The sequence below is a fragment of the Ylistrum balloti genome, unplaced genomic scaffold (genome assembly GCF_031769215.1).
Source record: "Ylistrum balloti isolate Yb309-2 unplaced genomic scaffold, AGI_CSIRO_Ybal_v1 Utg369892, whole genome shotgun sequence".
NCBI lineage: Eukaryota > Metazoa > Mollusca > Bivalvia > Pectinida > Pectinidae > Ylistrum > Ylistrum balloti.
Genome location: NW_026782024.1, coordinates 1,085,760 through 1,098,052, shown reverse-complemented (window position 1 = coordinate 1,098,052; position 12,293 = coordinate 1,085,760). Strand labels below are relative to the sequence as shown.

Sequence of the window (12,293 nt, the reverse complement as noted above, 5' to 3'; positions counted from 1 at the left end):
ATATATACAGAATAAACTTCAGACTACTTTTGAATCGTGTATGGTACATGTACCTGAAATTAATGTTGATCTTTTAATTACGCCTTAATACATCGCCCGTTGTATAGATATGAGATGAAGTAAATGGGTTTGATGTTATTTTTATACACACTGTAAATCGGAATAAACTATTTATACACCAAGTAATCACGAACATCTGCTGACTACCGTATACTTTACAGACCCCAGGTAAACCGTCTAGTTGGCGCTACACACGTTCAGTCGTAATCACGTAAGGCATAGAAAAGCTTCCCATTGTAAGCCACTGCACTATTTACTCATCGGAACGAGGGGCTAGCAATTTATGAGTTTACCTTGACCTTGACAATGACTTGAGGGTTTTGTACAATGATGGTCTGATCATACCACCCTAACATTTTACTTACATAAAAGACATATTATATTCTTTCCTAATATTTATCAACTGTGTCATCTAGATCAGTGACTTCAATCTCGTCTAAAATCAATTAACAAGTTGATGTGTTATACATGTATTTAGATGTATGAACTACGAACGAAAATTGCATAGATAAAACTGCCAACGACAGTCGTGACCATACATGAGTTGTGCTTATGACTGTCCCGCGCATACATCAGTACTATTCATGACTATTGGATGAGCACATTACAGCACTGGTAGTGACTGTCGCGCTCTTTCAAAAGTGCTACCTTTGACTGGCTCGTTCGTGCAACAGTAATACCCATGACTTTTGCGTGAGTACACAGGTATTGCCAATGACTATCCCGTGTTTACATCAGTATTGCTCATGTCTGTCGGATCACTACAGCCTATGAATGTCGACGTCGTACACCACTACTACCTATGAATGTCGACGTCGTACACCACTACAGCCTATGAATGTCGACGTCGTACATCACTACTACCTATGAATGTCGACGTCGTACACCACTACAGTCTATGAATGCCGACGTCGTACACCACTACAGCCTATGAATGTCGACGTCGTACACCACTACAACCTATGAATGTCGACGTCGTACACCACTACTACCTATGAATGTCGACGTCGTACACCACTACTACCTATGAATGTCGACGTCGTACACCACTACAGCCTATGAATGTCGACGTCGTACACCACTACAGCCTATGAATGCCGACGTCGTACACCACTACAGTCTATGAATGCCGACGTCGTACACCACTACAGCCTATGAATGTCGACGTTGTACACCACTACTACCTATGAATGTCGACGTCGTACACCACTACTACCTATGAATGTCGACGTCGTACATCACTACAGCCTATAAATGTCGACGTCGTACACCTCTACAGCCTATGAATATCGACGTCGTACACCACTACAGCCTATGAATGTCGAGGTCGTACATCACTACAGACTGCCACATACGTACAACAGTACTGTCCATGACTCTCTCGTGCGTACATTAGTACTTTACCCATGACTGTCTCGTGCATCAGTGCTGGGCATGACTGTCGCCTGCGTACACCAGTACACCCATGACTGTCTCGTGCGTACACAAGTTCACCCATGGCTGTCTCTTTCGTACATCAGCAATGCAGTCGAATGTCTCGTGCGTACACCAGTACTGCACATGACTGTCCCGTGCTTACATTAGTATTGCACTGACTGTCGCATGCGTACATCAGTACTGCACATGACTGCCTCGTGCTTACATCAGTACTGCACATGACTGTCTCGTGCGTACATCAGAATTTCATGACCACATTTTAAACAACGCACGATAATTGCACATCTACATAATAGAAATCATATAATTCAAATTTCATAACGGACCATTGAACATTTTGTTCAAGAAGAGTTTTTAAGCTACCACTTAAAATTTAGCATGATACAACGTTTTCTCCTTATCCATGAACTATTTCGATTTGTGGGTACATACCAGTGTTACAATAGGATCGCTATGCGGTGGTTGCCATGAGTATCATCACACGACAATACCGATATCCACGTCAGCTCATACCGAGTGTGTGACATAGGAAGATAGGGATGGTAGTGGAAGTCATTCATATAAATCGTCAATATAGTATGATTGTATGCAAGAAAAGAAAGTCACTATCACAAAAAATAAATTCTGAATTCACCTTCATTTGTCTGTAGGTCAGCCGCTTGGTGGTTAGGACCATGTGTCGTCTGCTTCTTCTTCACGATCAGAAGGTTAGTTATACCACACCGGAAGAGCCAAAAAAGAGCTCCACTTTCAGACACAATGTATCCAAATAAGTTCACAGCGCACAAGGTAGCCGATGAGGATGCCGCGGTATAACAGCTTTGAAAGTCCCTTCTTTGTGCAGATATCTGTTGTGTCTACACAATTCGACATCCACATCCACAATGGCGGGCGAACCACACATGTCTGTTGGTATATCGATCACGACGTCAGCCGTACCACGCGATCGCCTCTGTGCGAATCGAACGGAAACTCGAATAGAATCTATAGGCAGTATTCAAAGGAGTATCGTACGAGCTGAATGGTTGTATGTTAGTTTTAGCTGTCAGTGTGACGACCTCACCTTTCACATATCTAACATCAATAATTCAAATTGTTTCATTTCATTGTTAGTAACTTATTATCAAGCTGCCACTGTTATAGCATTATTGCCAGGCCTTGGTCATAACGTTTACATAACTACATCCAGACGCTTGGATTCTGTCAAATCCTTCATGATGTATTTATGTAGCTGGCCTAGATTTTATATCGTCACAGACGTTGTTTTAATATATTGATTTGTGCCAAAGAAGCTTATTATTATCAAACCTTATTACCGTACTGAAGCCTATCATTCGAGTGCACGTAAATGTTGTGATGTTGGCTAGAGGAAAGTAATTAGTTTCCCCTTATAACGGGAAGTAGTATTCCATATGTATCAAAGCGCACATGAATTTCCTCTAAGGTAATGAGAAAACGGCTGTTACGCGAATTGTAGGAACATGCATAAAACATGAATTTTCAATTCGTATACATGATGTTATAACTTTCCAAAGGAATCCGATCACTTAGAATCATGGATTTCATGTAGAGGTATATTAACTCATACATATATAATTGGAACGTGTGCTTTACTTCAAATTCTGAATAAAATAGGCATTAGTTTATTATCATCGCTACAAAATCATGAATATCCATTAAATGCGATTCGCTACATCGTAATTATAAGACCTGTAATGAATATCCAAGTGATATGGCTTGTTTTCCTTTACGAGAAAGTCTATGATTATTTTAGGTTTACCAATAACAGCAGCACCTGGCCTGATACCATGACGACATACGGAGTCTGAATTTATTCATGCGAAGATACAGATCAAGGATGACTGTTTTCAAGAACACGACATGCATTTAAGTACTGCATTTTTCATGGCATTTATGGTCGTTATGAATGTCAGTTGCAGCCATTCATAAAATCTTGCGCTTTATATGTTTATATAGTCCAATGCCGATTAAAATTTAATTCATACGATCGGCTGTGCAATCCGTCAAATAGGAAAGGCGTTTATAATGGCGAAACATCGCCGTTTCTACGCTCATGATAATGACGTCATAATGGTCAAACGTTGGAGGTAATTGCTTTAATAATACTTTGCTCTAGTGAGATTATTTACGGACTGATGTGTCATTCTGGTGATTTTAGCAAAGGATGGAATTCTGTACGATACCGCTACTTGGAATGAATAGACACAATCAGGCATTTTACATTGTATAATTATCTACGTCACTCTTGCACTGTACGGTTAAATTCCGTAGTCAATGAGTAAATATGAAAATTTCCAAATGTTGTTTTACCTACGGACTTGTACCAAACTGGATAAATTTAACGAGAAGAGAATGCCGAATGCTGTAAGTATTTACTGTCGTCATTTTAATGCTGTAAATTCTTATGTACTATATAATTTGATCTATAAATTCCCGTATTTCTTTGTTACTTTTATTATACCATATAATCCTTCACGTAAATGTAAATGCTTTTGTGTGAGTGCACAAGTCTATACAATGTGTAGGCTAGTGGAGTTGGATTTCTCCCTTTGGTTTACTAATCTTTTTGAAGAACAGAAGTTAATTTACTTCTTAGAGGGAACCAGCAGGTTATACCTATCAGTATAAATATGTGTACTGTAGTAACATTTTCGTGCAAATGTAAAGATGTTTTCCTTTGCCGGACTCATTAGAATACATAGAATCATTTATACTGGCCAAGTCATTACTATGCTACACTGAAAAATCTCTATTTTCCCAATTTTTTCGAATGATAAGGGTACGTAAGCAAATCAATAACATTTACAAATACAAATTTGAAATCAGATGAAATAGTGTCAGTGAATTAAACTGTATCATACAGTTGATTTGTCCATCTAAGGCTCGTTGGTGATGTCGTGGATCTGAATTGTTGAAAATAGAAAATACCAACATGTCAACATAATCATAATCCAAACTCAAATTCAATCAAGCTAGGGCGAAATATAAACAAAAAAATTAAATATTAAATATTTAAGCTAGAAGAAGACCAACAAGTAAGTTACGAACTGATCCGAAGGAAGCGTCAAAAAGTAAATGGGAATGTGAACTTACATAGTAAATGACTTCAAAAGGAAGCGCACTTTGATAATAAAGTCGAGCACCAGCACGAGTTCCGCCAACTTGGCAATGAAGAGACACATCTTACAAGGTTCCTTATAAAACATTTTAAAATGAAATCATCATAAGCTTCCTTATTAATAATTGATGTCAAAACCTTTAACCCATTATCAATTCATTTTTGGTTAATATTCATTTTTTAAAGAATCGTTATCAAAATCTTTTAAAGCCATTATCACAGTCGTTCGATATCACTGTTAAGATATTTTCAAATCTGTATCAAAATCTTTAATAGTCACATTCAAAATCTTTTGACGTCATCACCATTATCGTTCATCGAAATCATTAAAAGTTTTGAAGCTATTATCAATATATTTGAAGTTAGAAATAATTATCAAAATATTTGAAGTAACTATCAAAATATTTGAAGTAAGTATCAAAATATTTTGGAATTCATTACCGATATCTTATGAAGTCATCATCAAGACCTTTGGTAGTCTTTATCAAGACCTTTGGAAGTCATTACCAAGACCTTTGGAAGTCATTATCAAGTCCTTTGGTAGTCTTTATCAAGACCTTTGGTAGTCTATATCAAGACCTTTGGTAGTCTTTATCAAGACCTTTGGAAGTCATTATCATGACCTTTGGAAGTCATCATCAAGACCTTTGGTAGTCTTTATCAAGATCTTGGCAGTCATTATCAAGACCTTTGGAAGTCATCATCAAGACCATTGGTGGTCATTATCAAGACCTTTGGAAGTCATTATCAAGACCTTTGGAAGTCATCATCAAGACCTTAAGAGTCATTATCAAGACCTTAGGAAGTCATTATCAAGACCTTTGGAAGTCATTATCAAGACCTTTGGAAGTCATTATCATGACCTTTGGAAGGCATTATCAAGTCCTGTGGAAGTCATTATCGAGTCTTTTGGAAGTCATTATCAAGACATTTGGTAGAATAGGGATTTCATCTAAAACCTTCCAATTATTTATGAAAATCGCCATATGAAGTATTGTGATAGACATATGTTATCATTATTATGCTATCAAATATGTTGTAAAATAAAAAATGATAATACACAACTAAAACATGCCTCTGAGATTCTAATTGTATTTGACGACAAAGGATAGTATGAATAAATACAAAAACTATAAGGTTCATGTAGGGTTCATGTGTTTAGTAAATATAAGTAAAGGTACATGCGTCAAGTAGGATGTATGTGTTTAGTAAACATCAGTTAAGGTTCAGGCGCCAAGCAGGATGCATGTGTTTCGTGCGCCAAATAGGATGTATGTGTTAAGTAAATATAAGTTAAGGTTCATGCGCCAAGTAGGATACATGTGTTTAGCAAATATAAGTTAAGGGTCATGCGTCAAGTAGGATGCATGTGTTTCATAAATATAAGTTAAGGGTCATGCGCCAAGTAGAATGCATGTGTTTTGTTAATATATGTTAAAGGTCATGCGCCAAGTAGAATGCACGTGTTTAGTAAATATAAGTTAAGGTTCATGCGCCAAGTAGGATGCATGTGTTTAGTAAATATAAGTTAAGGTTCGTGCACATATAAGATATGAATACAGTACATGTATAATAATCTATTGATCTTGATCCTGCTTCGTTGTACCAGCACTCGCCAGGGATGCTAGAGGCCTGATGAGTATAGATCAAGACGCCAAATTCTTATCAGTTGAATTAAATGTTTGAACATAAATAGGGATAAGTGTCAACTCCATAATTGAGTATTGCTTAAGACAGTAAAAAAGTTGCTTTTTTCTCATCTTTTGGTTATTGGTTCACGACAATACAATAAATATACAATATATATAATATCTATATACAATAAATACCCGAAGGAAAATGAAATATAACGTTAAAGAGTTAGAATAAAGAAAAAATAAGAAAGAGAAAATACACATCCTATTTCTTAGGTAGTTTTAGGACAATAACTGTTTGGTTTCTGGTCCGACAAATTTGATAAGTCTGTCCGCTTCAATGATCTCTGACTATGTGTCCGATACATAAATGGGCGTGTCTTAATCCCGGACTACCGAATACGGAATAGACATATCACCCGAAAAATACTATAAAAAAACTTACCAATAAATCTTCACTGGGGCCTGGTTCGTCCCCACATCTACAGGAGGACGTCGGCGAGCTCATGTCATCAGCTATCTGCTTATGCTTGACCCTAAAACCATGAGTCATCTACCGATCGTACATGCCACACTGTTACCCTTTATTTCCACGTCAGGTTTTTCGACAATATATATAAAACAAACATTTGAAGTGCTTGTTTATGAACAATTTTCTAAAGATTTATGAACAGTATAGGTTTTGATTTCTGGGTAATTTTAGTTGGTATTGTTATCAAGAGCTTAATATCTATCTGCTGGTGAAATAACACAATTAGCAAAGAAAGTCATTGAAACGGCATCTTAATTGAAGTTTGCCATTTAATGTGTATTACTGTAATCCTTTTTCAATGTTCTTAGTTACATAATACATGTATATTCATGTCACGGGATAACTTATGCCAAAACGTCAGTAACATTAAATTAAGATACATTTAAATTTGTGAAAAAACAAATCTGCAAATATAATTTGTTATTCAAAACGTTTTTAAGAAACCCTTTGGGCGTTTGCAGAAAATTGCAAATGAGAAAATGGTTACACAATTTCGCTATAGACATCACATGCCCAGTTTTTTTTTATTAAAAGATACGTTTTACAAGTTCTGTGAATGAGAGATTACAGCAGAATGTAACAATTCTAAAAAATTGAAAAAGTACGTTTTATGAATGGTTTTTGTTACAAAATACTTACTTTACTTCTTACTTTGTGATTTTTTTTAAAGAATAGGTTCAAAAGTTTATTGCAAAATATTAATCTCACTTGACACTTTTACAGTTTCTTTTAAATATCAAAAACAGAAGTAGTCGTCTGATCCTCCATACACTTTAACGAAGAATTAAGATATTGTAGCAAACAATAAAAGCAATGAAGGAGAATCAACTAACAATATTCAGCTGTCAATCTGTATATGATATATGATATGAGTTAACTGTTTAATGGTTATTTCTCTTTTAGAGATACAGAATTATACCTAGGTTGTCTTAAACATTTGACACTGTTTCAATGCATTAAAGTATTGAATTATTTAAACAATGAAAGAAAACGTGTCAAACCCTAGCTGATGTATTTTCCTAAAGGTTGAGTTAGATCTCTTGGATATTCTCTGTTGATTATTATCCCCAGCTTTCACCTGAACGGCGGATATAAATTTGGGTTTGTCCGTCCGTCCGTCCGTCACACTTTCGTTTCCGTGTTCTAACATCCCCAAATATCATTCAATTTGGGTGAAACGTGGTCAGCAGATGCATCTTTGGGTCATTAAGACTGAGAGTGAATATCAGTGCCATCTGTTTATAATTATGCGTACTAATGAGGTATCCTTTGATTTCACTGGTCGGTTCATTTCCATGCTCTAACTTCCCTATATATAATCCGATTTAGATGAAACTTGGTCAGCAGATGCATATTAGGGCACATAAGACTGAGTTCAGCAATCAGCGTCATCTGTTAATATCTATGCATACTAATTAGGTATCCTTTAATTTCTTTGGTTGGTCAGTTTTTGTTCTCTAACTTTCCTAAATATAATCTGATTTAGATGTAATTTGAAGTCTCACAAATATTATCAGTTTATCATTAAACGATATCATTCTACATTCTACATTGACGTACGTTGAGACCTTGAATCTTTGTAATAGGTTATCATTCAGATCTCCAATCATCGTTTTTGTATGAAATCTACAAAGTATATGTAATCGTCACCCACGACTTGACAGGACACAGACATGGAGATACTTCGTGCCATTCTTGTGTTGCTTCTGGTCGGTCTGGGTCTGTGCTCCGCAGCCAATCCACCACAAGATGGCGATTGTCCTGGATTTGACGAGTGGTTTTCCACCAACAATCAAACCTTCGAAAATCATCCGATCGAGTTCGAGAATCCTCTACCAAAATGGCTTCGTGGAACGCTAGTAAGTATATTTTCCGTCTAGTAGTTGAGGAGAATATGGGTTTATATCGGTGAATTCTCCATTCAGTCAATTGACAGAGTCATTGGTTCGATACAGGACGTTGAATGCTGGCTTTAGATATTCCGGAAAAAGAAAAAAAGTTTTGCATGTGTAGGGATTACTATACAGTGATTTCAAAATAGAGCCGAGGTGTGCGGACGAGAAAATAGGTATCGAGATTACACCTGAAAACAACAGAGGCACTACCAGTAAATTCAGTATGGTATTGATATCACTTTGAGTCTCATTAAATATTTATAACATAGATATTAGTTAAAAATTCACATTAATTTAGTATGATATGGACATTAGTTTAAGTCTAATTAATTCTTAAACTGGATCAGAAGTTTGATTCTCATTAATTTAGTAGGGCATGGACATCAGTTTAAGATTCTTTATAAACTTCAAAACGAAATCAACACGTCTCACTTTCATGTTATGCTATAATCCATAGAATGTGTTACGTATTAGAGTAGCCTAATTCGTATACAAGCCAAACTGACATATAGAGTATAAGACCTTTCAGGATCTGCTCTGGTGACGTTTTCAAGTTGTAAAGAATTCTGGTCTAAGGGAGATAGGAAATTGATAAAGGAGAAAATTCAGTACATATTATTCTGACTTTTAGATTATTTTAAGTTCAAAATCATCACTGTGTCATAGAAAATAGTTTGTTTTGATTTAATCATGGAAAATGATACTATTTACGACTTAAGCCGGCCCGTTATCGGCAAAACCAGATCACGACATGTCCACAAGAGTTTGATAATTTTGATAAATCATTTTTTATAAAAAGATTACATATACAACTCTGTTTATGTAAGTTCCAGTATTTACTATAGCATAGAGGTTATGTTCTTGTAACTGTTTAATTTGTTAAGAGTTATTGCTCTAAGTAAATTTCAGAATTTCATTTACATTGAAAAGGGAAATAATTCAGTAACCATGAAAATAGCAAAAAATTGTTAACAAAAGTAATTTTCTTCTTGCATCTGTAATTTAAGTGTTTTTTTTATGCCACCAGGCAGAATTATTCAATTTTAATTTCTTTGATTTAACTGTGACTATTATGATTTTAAGGCACTTAAAGTTCAGAATATCACAAATGATAATTATTTATTGTTTATTTTCCAGTGTTATTTTATTTTATACGTTCAAATAATTTGTTTACTCTTGGTTGTAATATTATAGAAAAAAACGAAAATTATTAACATTGATTTTTATTGTTTGCTCAAGGGAAGTAACTCAAAAATAAAATGAAAAAAAACAACAGTTTACTGACCCATCGTTTTGATTTCATAGTAATAATCAGTCTATATATCAGTAAAATAATGTCTATTGGTATTGAGTACAGAAGAAAGTCAGCAAAAACATGGTCGATTAACATTCAAAGGTAAGGTTAAATTACGATGTTTTGTTATAATTTCATTTGTCATCTATGACAATAATTGTGAAAACATACAACAATTTAAACTAGTAGGATTTTGCTTACTTGTTTGAAGAAAACAATATCAAGTGTTCAAACAAAAAGGAACAGATGATGATGAACACGATAAAATATCACAAAGTACTAAGAATATGAAATAAGAGAAGGTTTTAGAGTGAAAAATATCTAAAATACACCAAGAGTACTACCGAAGTTCAGCAATTTGAAAACGAGCACACAGATTTATCGCTTTCTTTCCATTTTTGATATTTATATATTTTCTCCTTGGAAATGAGGTATGGCTTTCAAAACATTAGTCATCAGAATGATTGCCTGTACAACAGATCCTTCAGAAGCCTAGCAAAAGGGGAAAAAGTAACGGTAATGTCATTTATACATTTACAATGTTAAAAATGCTTGGTGACTATATTACAGATACGGAATGGAGCGGGAAAGGTGGAAATGGGTAACAGAAAGTTCGTTCACTACTTCGATGGATTTGCGAAACTTCATAGCTGGAAGTTTTCAGGCAACGGATCTGCATTCTTTTCCGCCAAATTTATCCAAAGTAAATTTTATACTGAATCCATTGCGAAGAAAGATATAGCACCCTACCTTACTTTCGATGGTGTAACCCCTCCGTTTGGAGAGATAGAACGATACGAGGCCTTCATGCATAGGATTGATAACACTGTCGTGAATGTTTTCAGTTACACAAATAACATTGTAGCCACGAACGACATTTGGGAAGTGTATGAAATTAACCCCTCTACACTAGACACCATCGGAATTGTGGGTCCACCAATTCCACAGTCTAAGTACTCCAATTTGGGTCGATTAAATGAGATGTCAACCGCACATCCAGTGGCAGAATACGGCACAACATCCGCGTTTGTTATCCTTAATACTGTCAGTCTAATTCCCGGCAAGAAGGGGCGTCTTTCAGTAGTTCGAATCACTTCTCTTGAAGGTCGCGAGCTCGTCGCTGAATGGGAAATCGACAAAACTTCATACATGCACTCGTTTTCAGTCACACCAAATTACGTCATATTGCTCGCTGCACCATATTACGTTAACATGGATAATATGCTGAAATATACTTCCGTTCAAGGCGGGATGGTTTGGAACGCTCAGGACAATGCTACGTTCTATGTCGTGGAAATCGAAACTGGAAAGGTACACACCCTCAAAACCGAAAACGTTTTCGTAGTTCATCACATTAATTCATTTGAACTTCCCGACGGCAAAATTGTTTTAGACGTTCCAGCACAACCAAATCCATACGCTTTTGCATCGTACGACGTAGCATATATACATAACAAAACAGCTAGAGTCAACCTAACGGCGCAACCAGTTTTGACGCGTTATACCTTAGACATTAAGACCCAAGATGTTCAACGTGTGTCTTTTAACAGTGGACCAAAGGCTCCCTGTGCCACCTCACTAGAAATGCCCGTATTCAACGAAAATTATCGTCATATGAATTACTGTTACGTCTACGGCCAGGTAGTTAACTATAATGGTAAAGGGTTCAGTCATGTTGCCCTTGTCAAAAAGGATGTGTGTAACAGCGCCGGAGATTTGATGTATGCCGTGCCCCACCAGTACTTTACGGAGCCCTGGTTCGTCCCCGCTCCTGGAGGTAAGGCGGAAGACGACGGCGTGTTGATGTCCTCGGCATTCGACGGAGATAAGAAAGCCAGTTACCTGCTTATGCTTGACCCTAAAACCATGACAGTCATCAACCGATCATACATGCCCACACGGGTACCCTTTAATTTCCACGGCAGGTTTTTCGACAATGTGTTATAAGAAACATTTGAAGTGCTTGCTTATGAAGGATGTTCTGAAGATTTTTGAAGAGTAAAGGTTTTGATTTCTGGTTGATTGTTGTTGGTATTGTTAGCAAGAGCTTAATATCTATCTGCTGGTTAAATAACATAATTAGTAAAGAAAGTCATTGAAACGGCATCTTAATTGAAGTTTGCCATTTAATGTGTATTACTGTAATCCTTTTTCAATGTTCTTAGTTACATAATACATGTATATTCATGTCACGGGATAACTTATGCCAAAACGTCAGTAACATTAAATTAAGATACAATTAAAATTTAAAATCTAAAAGTGTGAAAAAACAAATATGCTTTGTTATTCAAAAATGGTTTTT

The 12,293-nt window shown here is 36.0% G+C and overlaps 1 protein-coding gene across 1 annotated transcript; it reads left to right on the top strand.

The window, feature by feature from the left end:
• Positions 1–8,475: 8,475 nt before the first annotated feature.
• LOC132546495 (beta,beta-carotene 15,15'-dioxygenase-like) lies at positions 8,476–11,938 on the top strand. Its single transcript, XM_060210213.1, has 2 exons — positions 8,476–8,661; positions 10,562–11,938. Exons 1-2 carry the CDS (start codon positions 8,476–8,478, stop codon positions 11,936–11,938), a joined length of 1,563 nt encoding a protein of 520 aa, XP_060066196.1.
• The last annotated feature ends 355 nt before the right edge of the window (positions 11,939–12,293 follow it).

Excerpts from the sequence above, each read along its gene's own strand:
- LOC132546495 (XM_060210213.1), top strand. The coding sequence starts at position 8,476 with ATGGAGATACTTCGTGCCATTCTTGTGTTGCTTCTGGTCGGTCTGGGT. Across the intron at positions 8,662-10,561 it reads AATGGCTTCGTGGAACGCTA|ATACGGAATGGAGCGGGAAA; the intron begins GTAAGTATATTT and ends ACTATATTACAG.